Source organism: Macaca nemestrina, chromosome 7 (assembly GCF_043159975.1).
Source record: "Macaca nemestrina isolate mMacNem1 chromosome 7, mMacNem.hap1, whole genome shotgun sequence".
Classification (NCBI taxonomy): Eukaryota; Metazoa; Chordata; class Mammalia; order Primates; family Cercopithecidae; genus Macaca; species Macaca nemestrina.
In genome coordinates, this window is record NC_092131.1 from 150,003,366 (window position 1) to 150,023,772 (window position 20,407).

General features: G+C 47.5%; 1 protein-coding gene and 1 pseudogene across 1 annotated transcript in view; one reads left to right on the top strand and one right to left on the bottom strand.

The window, feature by feature from the left end:
- The first annotated feature begins 3,813 nt into the window (after positions 1–3,813).
- LOC105490201 (G protein subunit beta 5) overlaps positions 3,814–20,407 on the top strand; it is a 55,673-nt gene continuing 39,079 nt past the window's right edge. Inside the window, exon 1 of the mRNA XM_011755605.3 lies at positions 3,814–4,005. Coding sequence (XP_011753907.1) covers positions 3,894–4,005 — 112 coding nt within the window. The 5' untranslated portion in view covers positions 3,814–3,893. The remainder of the gene's footprint in view (positions 4,006–20,407) is intronic.
- Positions 15,166–16,163, bottom strand: LOC105490193 (60 kDa heat shock protein, mitochondrial pseudogene; annotated as a pseudogene).

Below are 20,407 nucleotides of genomic sequence, written 5' to 3' on the forward strand. Positions count from 1 at the left end.
CTCAGAGAATTTGCATAGCTGCGCTCAATAGTGCAGCTGAGCAGAGCCCCCACTTGGTGAAAAGTGGTAAACACTCCTCCTGAAAAGCCCAGTAGGAAATCCTCACATATTTAAAACAACAAAATCTGTAAGACAATCAAAGAGAGGAATACATTTTATCCAACTGAAAAAGAAAGGGCGCTTTTTATCCTTCTGATTTCATTGTAACCCCTGACAGTGATTACATTCAAAATTACTCCCTTAAAGCAAATAGCAAGTAAACAGCCTAGGGTGGCATAAAAACGCTTTGATACAGCATAGCAGTTTGGATGTGTCTTCAGTCTAGGTGTAACGGGCTTCTACCTGTAGTATATTTCTACATTCTATGTTCTAACTTGGCTCTGCGAATTGTAGAACTGAGGACATTTAGTTCTTAAAAACAAACCTGCTTTCTGGGGGCCTTACCCCCCTCCCCATTATTTATTAATCTAACCTTCTGCTTTTTAAACAACTTCCTCTGCAAAATCCCAGATTTTGAGTCCTCTGTGGCACATAGGTTCTCCCAGGCACAGGGGCCATGCCTGGAGATACTCTTCTAGGGAACAGTGGACGGCTAGCGCCACTATTAGGTTGGTGCAAAAGTAATTGTGGTTTTTGCCATTGCTTTCAATTGAAGCAATGGTGCGAGCTCGGCTCATTGTAACCTCTGACTCCAGGGTTCAAGCAATTCTCATGCCTCAGCCTCCTGAGTAGCTGACGTTATAGGCACGCACCACCACGCCTAGCTAATTTTTGTACTTCTAGTAGAGAGAGGGTTTCACCATGTTGGCCAGGCTGGTTTTGAACTCCTGACCTCAGGTGATACACCCATCTTGGCCTCCCAAAGTATTGGGACTACAGGTGTGAACCACTGTGCCCAGCCCACACCATCTTACTTAATTCTCATAACAATTCTCATTGCTTTCAATTGAAAGCAATGGCAAAAAACACAATTACTTTAATACAATCTCTACTCTCTACTTGGGGGTTCCCAAATATTCAGACAGCATCATTCAGCTGAGGAGACATCTAGTGACTGACAGCTGGCCTTTCATCCAAGTGTTTGGGATGATGTAGACGCAGTCCCCATTGGGCCCTTTTCATGAATAGGAGTGACCCTTTATCTCAACCACTGTGGAATGTAGCTGACCTCACTTTTCTGATATCTGGCTTCCTCAGCGGGAGTGAACACCAAAATACAAGAAGGGAGTGAACACCAAAATACAAGAAAGCACTTGGCAAACTGCCCAACCATTAAAAGTTTGATGGCCTTATATCTAGATAGTTGATTCTCCAGGTTGGAGGCTGTTTGAGGTTTATTTTACAGAAAGAACCCCCAGAAGACGGCACACACCAGTGAGAAGTACCACGTGCCTCAGATCTTCACAGCCAGGAGGACCCTGAACCACACACACACATCCTGTAATGGTCCAGAGCCAGCCTAAGGAGGTGATGAGACGAGGCTGCCTTGCCTGAGCCCCCCGAGATGGCCCTTGTGAAAAGTATCCCCCATGACCCAGTGTCTCATTTAAATTATCTCATGTGAACTGCTCAAGTGTCACAGGCAGCCTCAGTAATAATAACAGATGCATATTGTGTGCCACGCACTGCTCTCTCCGAATGCCATCCAGAGTCTGGAGGGGGCGTTGTCTCCCGATTACAGATGAGCCCGAGACACAGACAGGTAAATCCCTCAGGCCACACGGCAGAGCCAGGATTTGCCCCCAGGCAGTCAGATCTAGACAGAGCCTGTGCTCTTAACCTTTTGCTCTACAAACTCTCAAACAGGTGTAATATTTTTGCTTTTAAATTTTTACATTCTTATCTTATACTTAAATAATTGTATTTATATGTTTATCCATTTATAAACATGTTTGTTATACGTTTATATTTTTAACATAGTTTATACAGATTTATATATTTTATATATTGTTTTATACATCAATTTAATAAACTAGCATTAACTGAGCACCTACCATATGCAAGTACTATGCTAAATACTTAAATACTGAGGAACAACGACAAATAAATCTATTAATATATGGATGGGAACAGAAAAGAGAACTAACAGCGAATAAGCATCTGCTATGTATGCAGAAGTGTGCTAAGGTCTTCACCCACACTATCTTTTTGTTTTTTTGAGTCTCACTCTGTTGCCCAGGCTGGAGTGCAGTGGCATAATCTCGGCTCACTGCAACCTCTGACTCCAGGGTTCAAGTGATTCTCGTGCCTCAGCCTCCTGAGTAGCTGAGGTTACAGGCATGCACCACCACACCCGGCTACTTTTTGTATTTTTAGTAGAGAGAGGGTTTCACCATGTTGGCCAGGCTGGTTTCGAACTCCTGACCTCAGGTGATCCACCCACCTTGGCCTCCCAAAGTGTTGGGATTACAGGTGTGAACCACCGCGCCCGGCCCACACCATCTTACTTAATTCTCATAACAATCCTATGAAGCAGATCCTATGAAGAAGCTTTTCCAGATAAGGAAACTGAGGATCTCAGACTCTAACCTGCAAAACAACTATGTACAGATTTATATCAAGTACCTTCAACTTTTCTCAGATAGAGAGGGCCCGGGGCAGTAAGTGCAGGCTGGCTCCTCTGGGAGGGAGCAGGTACAGAGAGGTGGGGACAGCACCCAAGATTCTGCTTAATGATGTTCCCACAGAATTTGTAACTTTGATCTGCCTTCTCGTTCTCTGCACAAACGCATGCAAGATCACAGAAGAGGCAAAAAGGAGAAGGCTTGAGTTGGATCAGCCACAGCAAAGTCCAGAGGACTATGGAGCCAGCCTGTCTGGGTCCAAATCCTGTCTCTCCCTCTTTCTAGGAGCGTGCCCCCTGAGTAATCACTCAGTCTTTCTGTGCCTCAGTTTCCTCTTCTGTAAAGTGGGGATAAGAGTGCCCATTCAAGGTGACTCCTGGGAGGATTAAACAAATGCGAATTAAAGCACTTAGAACACTGCCCTCACACTTCAGGCGCTTGGGGCGAGGGGATGCTTCAGTCTGACAGAAGTCACTAAATGTGCATCCTGCTAGAACTGTGCCAGCCCTTCATTCTAAAGGGCTGGAGGTGGCCTCAGAAGTGAGGGGTCCCAGATGCCTGGGCGTGGGCTCAGAAGCCCCAGGTCTGAGCCCGCGCGCCCACCGACCCACGGCCCATCTCCTTTTGCCGCCCCCAGGCCAGGGACTTGATTCCTGCGTGAAGAAAAGAAAAACTAAGGGTGGGCCTCCTAATGCCTCAGAGACTCCGTCTCAGAACCCAGCGACTAGTTTTATTTTTGTATATTTAGATTAACAAACGAAGAGGGTTTCCTGTTCCTTGTCGGGGGAGCACCATAGCTACCTGCGGCCAAGCCTCGTAGCCGTCTCCTCTCACGTCCTCTCTCTGCCTGCAGAAGCCGGGCCCGCAGCCCGCAATCAAGTCCCACAGAGCGGAGATCTGCACGAGAGGCGTGGGGATGGGAGGGCCGTGTCGCGGGAGCCTCACCGGTCTCCCCAGAAGCGGGGAGTCCCGAGGTGGAATCCGGCTTGGCCCTTCCCTCTGTGTGCGTCCTCGGGCAAATAACCCAGCATTCCTGAGCCTCAGTTTGCCCGCCGGTAAAATGGGCCTGACACTCCCTGCCTCTCCGGGGTAGTGTGCGCGGCAGCGCTGACGCGGACATCGCACTGGGCACTGCGCCAGAGCGCGCGCCCAGGTGCCGGGGTCTGGGGGCTCAGGCGCAGCAGCCGGGCCCGCAGCTGCTGGCGTCATCACGGAGGGCGGGACCGTGGGGCGGTGCTCCGGGCCGGGGACTGCAGCTGGAGCGGCGCCCACCGCGGCTCAGCGCATCCCCGCTCTCCGCTTCCCTCCCCGCCGCGTCCCCGCGCGAAGATGGCAACCGAGGCGCTGCACGAGAACGAGACGCTGGCGTCGCTGAAGAGCGAGGCCGAAAGCCTCAAGGGCAAGCTGGAGGAGGAGCGGGCCAAGCTGCACGACGTGGAGCGTGAGTGCGGGCTGGGAGGCGGGCGGGGCAAGCCGGACACGCTCGCGACTTCCCTGGCGGGGCGGCCGGGGCTGCGACGGGAGCCAGGCCCGCGCCACCTCCCGGGAGCAGGGCCCCAGGGCCCGGGCGCGCAGGTGAGCCGCGGGTAGCGGTCCCGAGCCCCGGGGCGCGCGGGCGTGGGGCTCTCGGAGGGTCCGGGCACCTGGCAGACCCCCGCCGCCAGCTAGCGGAGGACTGCGGGACTTGCTAACCTCATCACCTGCCTGGAAGCTGCGAACTGATCACGTTCTTGCCCCTCCCATGCGGAGGGCAAGAGGTGGGGTGTCGGTGGTGACGAGCGAGCGCGGCGAGCCCGTGTGGGCGCGGCCTGGGAGAGACTCCTGTTTTGTTTTTTAATGATCGTCTGGCTTTCTCCATCACTGTTTTGTCTTTTCTCAGTTTTGCTTTTATGAGACTGCAATTTCAAAGCTCATTTTTCCAGCCTCTCCCCTATCCTTGGGGGCGGGAAGCTGGATGGATGACTGAGAGAGAAGGGAAGCGGTGGAGCTCACCAAATTCAACCTTTCAGTTCGTTTAAGGCTGTTTAGGAAGCTTTTGGATCGATATGGTGGATTGGCATAAAAGAGCCATAGCAATCTTAAACTTGCATTCTTCACCACCACCACCGTAATTCAGAACTGGCTCTGTGATTTTTATGAGTGAGTGATTAGATTAAATAGCCAGGTTCAGTGACTCTTGGCCAGAACAACCTTCCTTTACTTTGTCAGAGGGCTCCTCCTCAGCAGAGCTTGGACTGGGGACCAGGCTTGGGGAAGTGGTAGTATCTGCTCACTTTTCAGCTCCGAGGGTGGCAGCTCCCCTTTGCTGAGCAAGGCCTCACACCGTGCCCTCGCGCACACCTTGACGTTGTTCTCCTGCCGTTCCTAATCGGTGCCACCCTTTACATTCTATTTGGAATGGAAAAATGGGGTTCATGCTAGGGCCTTTAGCCTTTGATCTCTGAAGATGACTTAAGAGAAGTGGATGACCTGGATCTAGCGTGTGCTGTGCTTTCCTAGGGGTCTCCTTTAAATAGGAGGCACTCTAAGCTTAGAAATCGTGTCCAGCAATCACTAACCACAAACCCCAAATAATGTGGTTATGCAAATTGAGAGTTACTTTTCTTACATAACAAGAGCAAAGGTGGAAGATCACCTGCTTTTGTTCAGCTGCACCCCCCCACTCCCACCACCCCCCTATCAGGGACCCAGGCTCCTTCTGCCGTTCTTCTCCACACCTTAGAGCAGTGACATTTGCCCCATGATTATAATATGATTGCCACAGCTCCAGACATCACTTCTGTATCCAAGGCAGGAAGAAGGGGGAATATGGACACCAGTCTCTCTTTGCTCCCTATCAAGAAAGCAAAGCAAAAGTTTTCCCAGAAATCCTCCTCCCAGTTTGAGACCAGCCTGGCCAACATGGTGAAAAGTATTCATAGGTCGTCTAACTTCTCCATTTGACAGATGAGGAAACTGAGGCACAAAGAAGTTAAAGGACTTACCGAAGGTCCCCTGCTGATAAGCGATGGGACCTGGATACCCCCCCAGGCAATCAGAGTGCCAGCTCAGGCTCACTTCAGATTTCTTTTGCCAAACCCCTTTGAGCTTCATGCAGAGGGCGTTCTCCAGAAATTCACTTATTCAATAGTGCAGGCTGCACGCCTGGATAGTTTCAGCTTTTCTGTGAATTTGTAAGTTGCCTTAAGACAGAGAGAGAGCAGAGATGCAGCTTTTCAATAGGGAACCTCAGGGGGCAAATGTAGTCAACCCAAAAGAGGAAACTTCTTTTTGTCTTGCCAAGAATATGGTGCCCTCGAAAGCTAGGGCCAGATTTTAGACCCACAGTGGAAGGGTCTGTCCCTACCTGCATATGTCAGAATTTTGAGCTGGAAAGACCAGAAGTGATGTGGTTGTGTCCCTCTTGATTCCCCTGCAGCTTCCAGACCACGTCTCTTCCACCCCCCATAAAACCTTTGCTCTCTGAAGGTTCTTATCACTCTTTTGACCACTTCCCCTTTGACATGTCTCCTGATCTCCCAGCCAAGTTCTCTCATTTCTTTTCTTTTCTTTTTTTTTTTTTTGAGACAGAGTCTCACTCTTGTTGCCCAGGCTGGAGTGCAATGGCACGATCTCGGCTCACTGCAACCTCTGCCTCCTGGGTTCAAGCAATTCTGCTTCAGCCTCCTGAGTAACTGGGATTACAGGCACGTGCGACCACGCCCAGCTAATTTTTGTACTTTTAGTAAAGACGGGGTTTCATCATGTTGGCCAGGTTGGTCTCAAACTCCTGACCTCAGGTGATCCACCCGCTTCAGCCTCCCAAAGTGCTGGGATTACAGGCGTGAGCCACAGCTCCCGGCCATTTCTTTTCTTTTCTTTTCTTTTCTTTTTTTTTTTTGGCGGGAGGGGGACAGAGTCTTGCTCCCTCGTGCCCAGGCTGGAGTGCAATGGTGCAGTCTTGGCTCACTGCACCTCCACCTCCCGGGTTCAAGGGATTCTCCTGCCTCAGCCTCCCAAGTAGCTGGGACTATAGGCATGTGCCACCACACCAGGTAATTTTTGTATTTTTAGTAAGCTTCACCATGTTGGCCAGGCTGGTCTTGAACTCCTGACCTCAAGTGATATGCTCGCCTGAGCCTCCAAAAGTACTGGGATTACAGGTGTGAGCCACTGTGCTCAGCCATTCTTTTCTTTATTCATCTGTTTTTGTTTTTGTTTTTTAAGAGACAGGGTCTCAGCCAGGCAGGGTGGCTCACACCTGTAATCCCAGCACTTTGGGAGGCCAAGGCAGGTGGATCATGAGTTCAGGAGATCGAGACCATCCTGGCCAATGTGGTGAAACCCCGTCTCTAACAAAAATTAAGTGGGCACGGTGGCAGGTGCCTGTAATCTCAGCTACTCGGGAGGCTGAGGCAGGAGAATAGCTTGAACCAGGTTCAAGCTTGGAGGTTGCAGTGAGCTGAGATCTTGCCACTGCACTCCAGCCTGGTGAAGCGAGACTCGTCTCAAAAAAAAGAAAAAAAGAGAGAGACAGGGTCTCACTCTGTCACCCAGGCTGGAGTGGAGTGGAGTTATAGCTCAGTGCAGCTTCAACCTCCTGGGCTGAAGCAGTCCTTCTGCCTCAGCCTCCCAGGTAACTGGGACTACAGGTACATACTACTACACCTGGCTACTTTTGTTTCAGAATTCTTCGTAGAGACAGGATCTCACTATGTTGCCCAGGCGGGTCTTGAACTCCTGGCCTCAAATGATCCTCCCGCCTTGGCCTCCTAAAGTGCTGGGATTATAGGCATGAGCCACCGTGTGCCTAGCCAGGTTCTCTCACTTCTTAAGGACTTTGGCATTTCTTCGGACTGTGGCTTGAGTCTTCCTCTTGCCCCTAAGCCCTGCCCCATCCTGTGAGATGACATGCGGGCCCCTCACCTTCACAACCCCTGCTGCACGCATGCCTGGGTTCTTGTCAGCACTCAGGACTGCTCCTCTTCCCACATCTCTAATCACTGCCTCCACCTCCAAGCATACTCTCTCCCTGGGGAGAGCTCCTTCCTCCAGGATCCTAGCTCTCCTCTCTTCCAGTCTCTCAGCCCCTTCCTTTTTTCTCTTCCTTCAGTATCCAGTGTTGAGACGTTGGCCACCATTTCAGCAACTGTCTTGCCAAGCAATCCAAATTTCCTTGTCCTTCTGTCTCTTCATGGGAGCTGCCTGGCAGAACCTCAGCCTGGATGAATCTGCTGTCCCCTCTCTCTCGTGCCTGCAGCTGAACATCAGATGCTGCTGTAGAAGCGGCACACAGGAGGCTCGCTGAGACCACTGTCAGTCCCACAGTCACTAGTTCACCAAGGCTGTCAGAGCTGGCTGGAGTTTCTCTGGTCAGCTCTTCACAGTGAAAATTTTAGACTCTCTCTATGCGGCATGAGTCTCTGACTCCTCCCCTTCCACCTGGACTCCTTCTCCACAGAAAATGGAAGCTCTAAACTGATCCCTCCATGTCACACTTCCAAACCCACCTCCACATGCAGTGACCTCAAACCTGTCCCTGTCATGGCTTTGTCAGTTCCCTCCCACCACCAGGCGCGAGATCCCATCATCTCCAGCCTTCAGTCAGCTTGACCTAGGGGTTATTCCTGTCTCCACCCCTCTGTTGACATGTACACACACCCAAGCCTGTCACTCATTCAACACATTCTGCCAGCCCATTGTATGTCAGGCACTGTTCTCAGCCCTGGGGGATACTGAGGTGAACAAGTCAGCCCAGCATCCCTCCCTGGCAGAGCTTCCATTCCAGTGCGGGAGTGACACGCTAGGTGGCACGCTAGATGACACGCGTTAGGGAGAAAAGAACTAAAGCAGACAGCAGGAAATGAGGTGTGGGGGAGCAGAAGCTTTCGAGAAGGTAGCCCAGGGAATCCTCATTGAGAAGGGCCTTTGAATCCAGACCCGAAGGAAGAGAACCAGCACCATGACTACCATCTGGAGAGCAAGCTTCAAGCAAAAGGAGGAGCTAGGCAGAGGCCCCGGGAGGGGCTGTGTTTGGCCTATCTAATGTATCTGAGGAAGAGCGAGGAGGCAGGTGTGTCTGGAGGGGAGTGTGCAGGGCAGAATCCAGCTGCAGGTTATGCTGGGGGCTCATGCAGGACCCTGTGGGCACAGTGAAGATTTGGGTTCTTATTCCCAGTGAGTCGGGAAGCCCTTGGAGGGTTTCTAGAGAGAGGATGGATCTGATTGCTTTACTGGGCTCACTCTGCCTGTCATGTTTTGTGGCAGAACAAGACAGCTTGAGGGAGGGAAATAAAGTGTGAGAGCTACGTGACCTGGGGTAAGAATTCTTGACAAATATCTCTTTCCCTCTTATCAGAGAGCCTGCCTTGGGTGGCACTTTCCAGCTCCTAATGGACGTTACAGCTGAAGGTGGAAGAGCGAGAGATGATTTCTGAGCTTCTCTTGGTCCCATAGTTGACCCCACAGCCGCTTTTACCTTACCCCAGCCCAGACTCACCCAGCTCCTTCCTAAGTGTGTTCATCCCTTGGCAGACAGGTGAGAAAGGGAGGAAAGGATGCTGATGAGTTTTACTTGTGGAAGTATAAGCTGGAGCCCTGCCAGGTGTCAAACAACTGTGCTGTCATTTTTCCCTGTATGAAGGAAAGTGGTATCATCACCATCTGTGGGATGAACAAGCAGGCTTAGCAAAGTCAAATGATTTGTTCAGGGTCATGCAGCTGGTTGGTGGTTGGGCTGGGATTCAGCTTGGGAATTTCTTTTCAGGGCTCCGCACTGAGCAAGTGGCTGAGAGCCTGGGGGAAGGTGGGAAGGGTCTGGTGAAGCTGGGGAGGATCATACACTGAATCTTCACTTGCCAGAGCAGGGGCTGGCAGCAGGCACTTTCCTGTATCTCTTACAGTGACCGGCAGCCCCTTAGTGGACAGATCCGGTTGTTTTGTTTTGTTTTGTTTTGAGATGGAGTCTCGCCCTGTTGCCTAGGCTGGGGTGCAGTGGCATGATCTTGGCTCACTGCAACCTCTGCCTCCTGGGTTCAAGCAATTCTCCTACCTCAGCCTCCTGAGTAGCTGCAATTACAGGCGCTCGCCACCATGCCCGGCTAATTTTTGTATTTTTAGTAGAGATGGGATTTCACCATGTTAGGCTGGTCCAACTCCCAACCTTGTGATCTGCCCACCTTGGCCTCCCAAAGTGCTGGGATTATAGGCGTGAGCCACCACGCCTGGCCTTTTTAATTTTTTTAATTAATTAATTAATTTATTTATTTATTTATTGAAATGGAGTCTCACTCTGTCGCCCAGGCTGGAGTGTGGTGGCATAATCTCAGCTCACTGTAACTTCTGCCTCCCAGGTTCAAGCCATTCTCCTGGCTCAGCCTCCCGAGTAGCTGGGACTACAGGCGCGTGCCACCACGCCTGGCTAATTTTTGTATCTTTAGTGGAGACCGGGTTTCACCATGTTGGCCAGGCTGTTCTCGAACTCCTGACCTCAGGTGATCTGCCCGCCTCAGCCTCCCAAAATGCTGGGATTACAGGCGAGAGCTACTGCGCCTGGCCTGACAGATTTGTTTCTGGCACACATAGGCCTTGTTTCTTGCCCAGCTGAGATTCTCAGCCCGTGTTTCATGATGACCTCAGCAGGTATTTCCCATTTTGGAATCCAAGGATGCTTTCCTGTGAATTGGGAATGTGTGGCCAGACACGTGAGTTTTATAGTACCAAATTTGGGTATGTGGCTGACACCAGAGGGGCATGGTTTATTCCCCAGAGCAACATGTGTTAGATACCTGAACATTTTTGCATTTTAGTGTTATTGTATAGGTGACCCAGTAGCCTCTGTCCTGGTCAGGGAGACCCCTTTAGACTATCAGCTGGAGTAACCAACTCATCCCAGTTTGCCTGGGACCCTAGGTGTGTGTGTGTGTTTGTTCGTTTGTTTGTTTTTGAGATGGAGTCTTGCTCTGTTACCCAAGCTGGAGTGCAGTTGCACGATCTCGGCTCACTGCAACCTCGGCCTTCCAGTTTCAAGCAGTTCTCCTGCCTCAGCCCCCCGGTAGCTGCGATTACAGGCACACACAATCACACCCAGCTAATTTTTGTATTTTTAGAAGAGATGAAGTTTTACCATGTTGGCCAAGCTGGTCTCGAGCTCCTGACTTCAGGTGATCCACCCACCTCGGCCTCCCAAAGTTCTGGAATTACAGGCGTGAGCCACCGTACCCAGCCAGACCCTAGGTTTTAAAATGGAAAGTCCTGCAGCCCAGGAGACCCTGCAGTCCTAGGCAAACCAGGATAGTTGTTACCTCCTATTGGCTTGGACTTGTCCAAATTCTTGCCTTAAGGTCCACACAATAAAATTGTATAGCATAAAGTTTGAGGGAAAAAGGAAGCTTTCCTCTTTCAGACCCTGAGTTCTTCACCTCCATCCCTTTGGCCCTCATCCCCAAGCCAGACCCGTGGCCAACATTAAATGTAGGAAGTATTAATAGCTTATATGGGTCCTCTGATGGGAAACCAGCTCACATCAAACTCCACAGCCCCAAGCCCTGTTTTCCCCTTCCTCCCGCAGAGCTTCCTGCTTCTCCCCAGAGCTTTCTCTTTGTCACTTTCTGCTTATCCTCTACCACAGGCGAGTACTCCCTCGCTTGATTCCAAGGCATTTTAGAATCATGTGGTTACAGCACATGCTGCTGTACAAATTTCCACAAACTTAGTGGCTTGCAATAACATACATTTATTTTCTTACAGCGCCGGAGGCCTGTAATCAGTGACTAAAATGGGTGGGCAGGTCCTTCGGGAGGCTTTAGGGGAGAATCCATTTCTTGCTTTTTCCAGCTTCTAGGGGCTGCCCATGTTCTCGGCCCAAGGCGCACGTGATTCTCAGCACTGCTTCTGTGGTCACCTCTCTCTCTGACTCTAACCCACCTGCTCCGTCTTACTAGGATCCGTGTGATTATGTTGGGCCCACCTGGATAATCCAGGATCATCTCCCCATCTCAAGATCCTTAATCACATCTATGAAGTCCCTTTTGCCATAAGATAGCATCGTCACTGGTTCTGGGGATTAGGATGTGGACACCTTTGGGAGCCATTATTTAGCCTATCACACAGCTCTTAGATCAGGAGGGTTTCCCGGCTTCAGCTTCAGTCTTCCAGCACAAAACATTTCCTTCGCTTCCCAACAGCCCTGTCGCTTATAGATGAAAAAGCCGCTGAGATCCAGGGAGGGGTGAAGCGATTTCCCTAAGATTTTGCAGCTACTCTAATGTTGAAAAGGGAGTAGAGAAGGTTCAGGCTCCCAGGACAGCTGTCCTCCTCACCATGCTAGACCTTCTCTTAGAAAGTTGAGATTTGCCAACAGTCTCCCTAACTGACCTAATTCCATCTACCTCTTCTATTTCACCTTGGATCAGTGTATGCCTTGCTCACTATTGCCAGTCACACTGGACATCTTGGTGAGCTTCAGACCATCAGGCTTGTTCTTGCCTTCAGCCTTCAGACATGTTGTGTAGTCGCTTCTGGAATGTCCTCCCACTTCTTTGCATAGCTTATTTCATATATTCTGTCTCGGTTCATATTCCACCTCCTCAGAGGCACCTTCCCTTATTATAAAAAGCAGCAAATGTTCTGGGCACGGTGGCTCATGCCTATAATCCCAGCACTTTGGGAGGCAGAGGCAGGTGGATCGCTTGAGCCCAGGAGATCAAGACCAGCCTGGGCAACATGGAGACTCCTTAATCTAAAATGGCCATGTCTGTCCCAACTTCCTACAATTTCAGCTCCCTTTCATTGTTCACTTTATCATTCTCTAAAATTACTTTCGTTCATTTATTCTTTGTTGACTGATTGATGATTGGTTGATTTTATGTCTCCCTTACTAGAATGTAAGCACCTTGGCAGCAGGTACTTTATTTGTATTAATTACTGTGGATCACTCTCCTACAACAGTGAGCTAGGCTAAGTAAATATTTATCAAATGAAAAAAAAAAGAAGAAGAGATTGGCGTTGAAAAGAAAGAAAAGTAAATCCATGTATGAAAAGGTGTCAATTTTTTTATTAAGTAAAAGAAAATAAAAAGCAGTGTGCCAAACGGTATATATAACATGATCTTAATAAACAAGGGGTGCTTGTAGATGCAGTAAATGTCTGGAAGGATACACAGGGAACTTGTTACCTCTAGAGAGGGGTTTGGAAAGTGAAGGTGCTTTTCATTTTATACCCATCTTTGCATTTACTGGGTTTTTTGTTTTGTTTTGTTTTGTTTTTGTTTTGTTTTGTTTTTTTGAGCCAGATTCTCACTCTGTCACCCAGGCTGGAGTACAGTGACCCACTCATGGCTCACTGCCACCTCAAACTCCTGGCCACCTCAGCCTCTCAAGTGGCTGGGACTACAGGTGTGTGCCACCACATCTGACTAATTTTTGCATTTTTTTGTAGAGACGAGGTTTCTTCATGTTGCCCAGGCTGGTCTTGATCTCCTGGGCTCAAGCGATCCACCTGCCTCTGCCTTCCAAAGTGCAGGGATTACAGGCATGAGCCACCACACCCAGCACATTTACTGCTTTTTATAATAAGGGAAAAATGAGTACTAGAATGGGAGTCAAGATCAAGAATAAAAGGAGGCCAGGCGTGGTGGCTCACTTTGAAAGGCTAAAACGGAAGGATCACTTGATCCCAGGAGTTCAGGACCAGCCTGGGCAACATAGCGAGACCTCAACTCTCAAAAAAATTTAAAAGTTAGCCAGGCATGATGGTGTGCACCTGTGGTCCCAGCTACTCGGGAGGCTGAGGTGGGAGGATCACTTGAGCCCAGGAGGTTGAGACTGCAATGAGCTATGATTGCACCACTGCACTCAAGCCCATGTGACAGAGTAAGATCCTGTCTCGAAAAATAAAAAGAGAAAGGGGAAAACATTTCAGCTCTAAAGAGTCTTTAACTTGAAATTAAACTGAGGAATAATCTGAAAGGCTCAAAGCAGACAAAACAGGAAGGACGTGGTGCTTGTTTCAGCCAACAGGCACAGCAGCCTCCTGGGGCTGTGTGGGAGCTTCACCCCAATTCCCAGCTCCTTGAGGCAGATTCTAATATTGTGAAGGAACAAAGCAAGTTTATGTCGTTTCTCTGAGTACAAATCTAGACTACATTTGATACACAGGATGTATTGTCTGATACCATTAACTTTTCTATCTATTCTAAATGTAATTTTTTGAAAAGTTTTATTCTTGAATGCGTTATGGCTTAGAGCCTTGGACTATTCTGATTTATGGCTTAGGGAAAAATCTAGGAAAACTAACTTTCTAGATTAGCCTGGAACAAACATATTCCTTGACTTTTTTCATATTCTAAGAACATGTGATCTGTGTACTGAGGCTCACAGAAGTCGGTTTCTCTACAGTCATCCTCTTCCCTGTTGCTCGGCCACGTGCCTCCTGCAGCCGTCAGAGGGAGCAGAAAGCTAACCTGCCTTCATTTCCTTTCCCCTTCCTTTCTCTGCATTCACCATTATACTCGAGCTGGCTAATGCAAGGGTGTTTAGAGTACTTTGCCAATAAACAAATGCTCACTGTGGAAAAATCTACAAATATAAAGAAAACAAGTCATTCATAATCTCAATACCTAGAGGAAGCCATTTTTAATATTTTGATGTATTTCATAGCTTATGTTTCCATGTTTGTGTATATATTTCTAAGCTTAGTAGGGACTGTACTAGATAGAGGATTTGAGCCCAGTTTTAACATTCAGCAAAATGGACTGAGTAGCTCCCCATGTCATTTACATTTCTTTTAATGTCATCATTAAAAATTCTTATATGGAACCATATAGTATTCCATCTTAAAGATGGTCCCATAACTTAATTCTCCAAACCTTTTATTTAACTTTAAACAATTTTTTTATTACACAAAGGTTGTCACATAATTGGATATTTCTCTACTTTGTACACAATTATTCTCACTCTCCACAGAAAGGCTGCTCCTCATCTGGTGGTGGCAAGCACTAAAATTCTGATTTTAACAGAATAGTAGTAAAAATGCCTCAGTGATTTAAGTTGAAAGCAGTACATTGGCACATGGCTCTCGTACCCAGTATCAGGAATGTACAAATGTTTTTTATTCAAAAATGCAAAATAAATTATCTGTAGGCATAGACAATGACAGCAGTAAACCATTATATATTTTGTCAACAGAAACCAGTAACTGGTGGTTATAGTGATTTTCAGCCAGCCTTTTTCTTCAGTTTCTCCAACTGACTTCTCTGAAGTTGTTGGTGAGGAACACCGCCTTGGGCTTCCTGTCACAGTTCATTAATAAAGGTAAAGCACTAGTCTAGGAGTTAGAACACGCCACCTCCCATACCACCTCCCATTCCACCCATTGCACCCACTCCAGGGTCCTTCTCTTTAGGAATTTCTCTGACTACAACTTCTGCTGTAGCTAACAGAGAGGCCATACCAGCAGCCTCCGATAAAGCAGTTTTCACAACCTTTGTTGGGTCAATAATTCCTTTTTCCACCATATTCACAAAATCTCCAACCATAGCATCATAACCAACTTCTGAGGAACTTTGCATAATTTTCTCAACTATCAAAGATCCTTCAACACCTGCATTCTTAGCAGTGGTCATTGTGGGAATTTTGAGTGTTCTTTTAACAATTTCTATACCAATTTTTTGATCTTCATTAGCTGGAGTCAATGAGTCCAAGGCTGGAATGCATCAAAGCAGGGCACAACCCCCTCCCAAAACAACGCCTTCTTCAACAGCAGCTCTTGTAGCATTAAGGGCATCTGTAACTCTGTCTTTCTTTTCATTCACTTCAACATCACTTGTCCCACCAACCTTCAGCACAGCTACTCCATCTGAAAGTTTTGCCAGCCGTTCATTCAGTTTTTCCTTTTCATATTCACTAGTTGTGACATCTAACTGCTCAATGATTTCTTGAATACATTTTTCAATTTGAGCCTTGTCACCTTTTCCTTTTAAGAGCATGGCACCGTCTTTGGTCACAATGACCTCTCCACCTTTTCCTAAGTCATGAGGTTGAACATCTTCAAGAGTTAGGGTCAACCCCTCTTGTCCAAACACTGCACCACCAGTAGCAGTAGCCATATCTTTAAGCTGGTTCTTTCTATAGTCACCAAAGCCTGGAGCCTTGACTGCCACAACCTGAAGACCAACCTTTAGCCTATTCAAGACGAGTGTACTTAGAGCTTCTCTATCAGCGTCTTCAGCGATTATGACCAAAGGCTTACGATGATCTTCGGCAATTTCAAGAGCAGGTACAATGGACTGAACACTAGAAATTTTCTTTTCACTCAACAGAACATAGGCATCCTGGAATTCACATTTCTGACCTTTTGATATATTAATAATAAAGTATGGAGAAATATAGCCTCAATCAAACTTCATGCCTTCAATAATTTCTAATTCATCATTCAGTGTTTCTCCATCCTTTACTGTGATGACAGCCTTTCTTCCAACCTTTTTCATTGCATCAGAGATGATATTGCCAATTTCTTTGTCTCCATTTGCAGAAATCGTAGCAACCTGTGCAGTTTCTTCAGGGGTGGTCACAGGTTTAGACTGCTTTTAAGTTCAGCAAGTACAGCATCAACAACTAACATCACACCTCTCGTGATTTCCACTGGAGTAGCACCTTTGCTAATCTTCTCAAAGCCTTCCTTGGCCATAGAGCATGCCAGTACAGTAGCAGTGGTAGTGCCATCCCCAGCCTCTTCATTTGTGTTATTGGCAACATCTTGAACAAGTTTACCTCCAGTGTTTTTATATTTATCCTTTAAGTCAATTGGCTTTGCAACAGTCACACCATCTTTTGTTACTTTGGAACTTCCCCAGCTCTGCTCAGTAATCACTGTTCTTCCCTTTGGCCCCATTGTAACGGCCACAGCATCGGCTAAAAGGTCTACACCTTGAAGCATTAAGGCTTGGGCATCTGCACCAAATTTTACATCTTTGGCATAAGCCCGAGTGAGATGAGGAGCCAGTACCATGGGCACCAGTCTCATCTGGCAAAAGACTGTGGGTAACCAAAGCGTTTCTGCGGGGCGGTGTCAGGGCATGCGCGTGGCAAGACGGGTCATCGGTGGCGAGTGAGGGACAGAGTGCAGGACACACGTGGCAATGAGCCCATGTCCCCTCCCTCTGCCTCTCCCCCTGCCCCACGGCACCGCGTGTCTCCAAACTTTTCATTAGGGAATTCAGGGTAGAATTTTTTGTGGCTCATTAATTTTTTTTTGGAGATAGAGTCTCACTTTATTGCCTAGGCTGGAGTCCAGTAGTGTGGTCTCGGCTCACTGCAACCTCCACCTCCCAGATTGAAGTGCTTCTTTTGCCTCAGCCTCCCGAGTAGCTGGGATTATAGGCGCATACCACCAAGCCTGGCTAATTTTTTTTTTTATATTTTAACCATGTTGGCCAGGCTGGTCTCAAACCACTGCGCCCAGCCTCATGAATTTTTTTAAGGCAATTCACAAATCTCTGACAAATACAAGTGAGATAAATGTGACTGTAAATGTTTTCCTTCCATACAGGTGTTTGAGAGGGTTTTGTTTGTTTGTTTGTTTTTTCTTTCTTCAGCTTTTAAGTTCCAGGGTACATGTGCAGGATATGAAGTTTTGTTACATAGGTAAATATGTGTCATGTGGTTTGCTGCACAGATCAACCTATCACCCAAGTATTAAGCCCAGCATCCATTAGCTATTCTTCTTGATGCTGTCCCTCCTGCTATGCCCCTGACAGGCCCCAGTGTGTGTTGTTCCTCCGATGTGTCTATGTGTTCTCATTGTTCAGCTCCCACTTATAAGTGAGAACATGTGGCCATCGCCCCACCCTGTTTTTCCTCGTTCTCCATGAGTCGCCCCGACTGGTTAGTCAGTCCCAGTGCAAGAACCTGAATACCTCAGTTGAAGGTGTAGAATTCACTCGCCATTCCACTCTCCAGGAGCGCTGCGGTTCGCAGCTGCTTCTAATCAGCCATCTTGGCCCACCTTGTGGTTTTTTTTTTTTGGTTTTGTTTTTTAAGGCTAGTCAAGTGAAGCAGTGGGAGTGGAGAAGGAACAAAGAAATCTGTAACTGGTTGTAATTAATTAGTAGTAAATACCATTGCACTCGGATCAGCCTGTTTGAGGGTTTTGTATCCATCCTATCCCATTCTACTTTGGCACAGAATCAGACTACAGTTTTTTAAAATTAGCATTAATTTTTCTTTTTGCTTGTTTCCTTTAATCTACCAAAAGGTGCCATGAAAAGACTGTATATATTAGTGCAAATTTGAAAGTGATTCCAGATCATTTTTTGAATAGTTTTGTCTTCCTATTTAAGACATCTCACTTGTTTTCTTTACAATCAGTTTCAGAGTATTCATTTTCAGGGACATTTTAGAGCTTGTTCATGCTTTGGTTCCTTTTTTTTTATTTCCCCCATTGCCTTATGATGTAATGAGAAGGACCCTGTTGTGAATTTTCACTTTATAAATTTACATGGTTTGAATTCTTGTGTATTGAGCTGCACACCATATCTTTTGCTTTCAGTTCATGTATGCACAGATTATAAAATAAATAACAAAACTATTCCCTGAAAGTTGAGAGTAAGCCACATCTTGATGAAAAGTTAAGATTTGGCCAGAATTATATCATATTTCCAAGGCCCTGTGAGATACACTCTAATACCCTCATTTTACAGAGCAGGGTGCAGGCCCAGAGGAGACATGTGTTCACCTTTTATTTGTTAACTGTGCTCTTCCCTCAGGCCCCGTTTTCCTTTTCTGAGAAGCGAGGGGGCTTGGTGTAGCTCACTGGCCTTCACGCTTGCTGTTTGGACTCCAGGGGTAGACGTGATATTTGGAACTCAGGGGCAGACATGCCTTTGTGTCTGGCCGTCACCCTCCCTCCACTGTTCACCAGCTCAGTTCTACCTTCATCTGTTTTCCGTATTGGACTTCTGGTAAGATTTTGTCTATGAGCCAAAGCAGAGGCAGTTGGAGGAGACTCGTACAAGTAAAATGGGAGCTTGAAGACTACCGCTCCACATAGTTACCCAACTCCAAGTTCCATCCAGCTGGGAGCCGTCCATCATGTTCTGCCTGGCGCACAGCACAGGACCAGCCTGTGAAAGGTGCTCTGTCCTTGCTTGTTGAGTCATTCAGGTCTCTTCTCTCTCACTTTCCATGATTCTTCCAGCCAAGTGGCGGCCAAGCCAAGACCCAGGCAGGTTTCTTCACTCCTGATCTAGGCTCTCTAGCTCTGTGACCCATTGATCTGCCTACATCAAAGAGGTATGGCCAGGCACCGTGGCTCACACCTGTAATCCCAGCCCTTTGGGAGGCCGAGACGGGTGGATCACTTGAAGCCAGGAGTTCGAGACCAACCTGGGCAACATGGTGAAACCCCATCTCTACTAAAAAAAAAATACAAAAATTAGCCAGGCCTGGTGGCGCATGCCTGTAATCCCAGCTGCTTGAGAGGCTGAGACATGATAATTTCTTGAACCTGGGAGGTGGAGGTTGCAGTGAGTCAAGATCACAGCACTGCACTCCAGACCTGGGCAACAGAGCAAGACTCTGTCTCAAAAAAACAAAACCAAACAAAAGCAAACAAACAAAAAAACAGAGGCATGGAGGATTCAAAGTTAGGATGTCTCCTGGACTAAGAAACCATTGTCAATGCCTCACCTACTCCTCGATTTTCTAGATAATGATAACCACCTGCCCACAGGTTCTCCCATTATTGAAGATATGTAAATGTTCTTAGGGATCCAGGTATGTGTGCATGAGGTCCTTAGCCTCTCTGAGCTCCAGGCTCCTCATCTGTAGAGATGGAGATGAAGCCTTTGTCCTCCGGCTGTTGTGTAAAGCACTCAGCCCAGCGCCCGTCACCCAGGAGACACACAATCAGTGGTATCAGTGGTGGATATTGGTAACATACATCAAAAGCCTTAAAAAATATGCTTTCCCTTTGACTCAGCAATTCAATGATTTGGAATTTATCTAAGGAGATAATGCAGTACAAGGGTATCATGGTAGCCCTGGGACAAAGTAAGTGTCCACCAGTAGGAGAGTCAGAGATTATAGTATGTGTATATAGTGGAGTGTTATGCAGTCATTAAAAATGATAGATAGGCTGGGTGTGGTGGCTCATGCCTGTAATTCCATGCCTGTAGTCCCCCAAATTTTATGTGGCATGTTTTCTGCTTACATACATATATATATGTGTGTGCACATATGTGGAGGAAAGGCTGGAAGGGTACACACCAAATGATAAGAATGGTCAGCCTAAGCAGAATTCTAAGTGACCATATATTTTCATTTTCTGATTATTTTCAATGAATATACATTTACTTCTATAATTCTATAAAAGGCAATCAAGACAAAACCATCTGTCCATTCACAACCCCTCTTTTCACTCTCCCATTCTCTGCTATTCTAAACATGATCTCTAGTTTTTATGGGTCCGCCGTTTCTCCGGGTCGTGTTGTTTCCAGCCTTCTAGTTCTCAGTTCCTAGTACACCAACTCTAGATTTCCCACGCCTGGCCTGCCAGCTGCCTGTTAGGCACTTTAATTTGCCTTCTCAGTTGAACCTCAGAACACTCCCATGAATTGGGTCATTGTCTGCCGTTTTCCTAAAAAACAGCAACAAATGTAGACATTAAGAAGCTAATTTCCGGCCGGGCGCAGTGGCTCACGCCTGTAATCCCAGCACTTTGGGAGGCCGAGTTGGGCGGATCACGAGGTCAGGAGATCGACACCATCCTGGCTAACACGGTGAAACCCCTTCTCTACTAAAAATACAAAAAATTAGCCGGGCGTGTGGTGGGCGCCTGTAGTCCCAGCTGCTCGGGAGGCTGAGGCG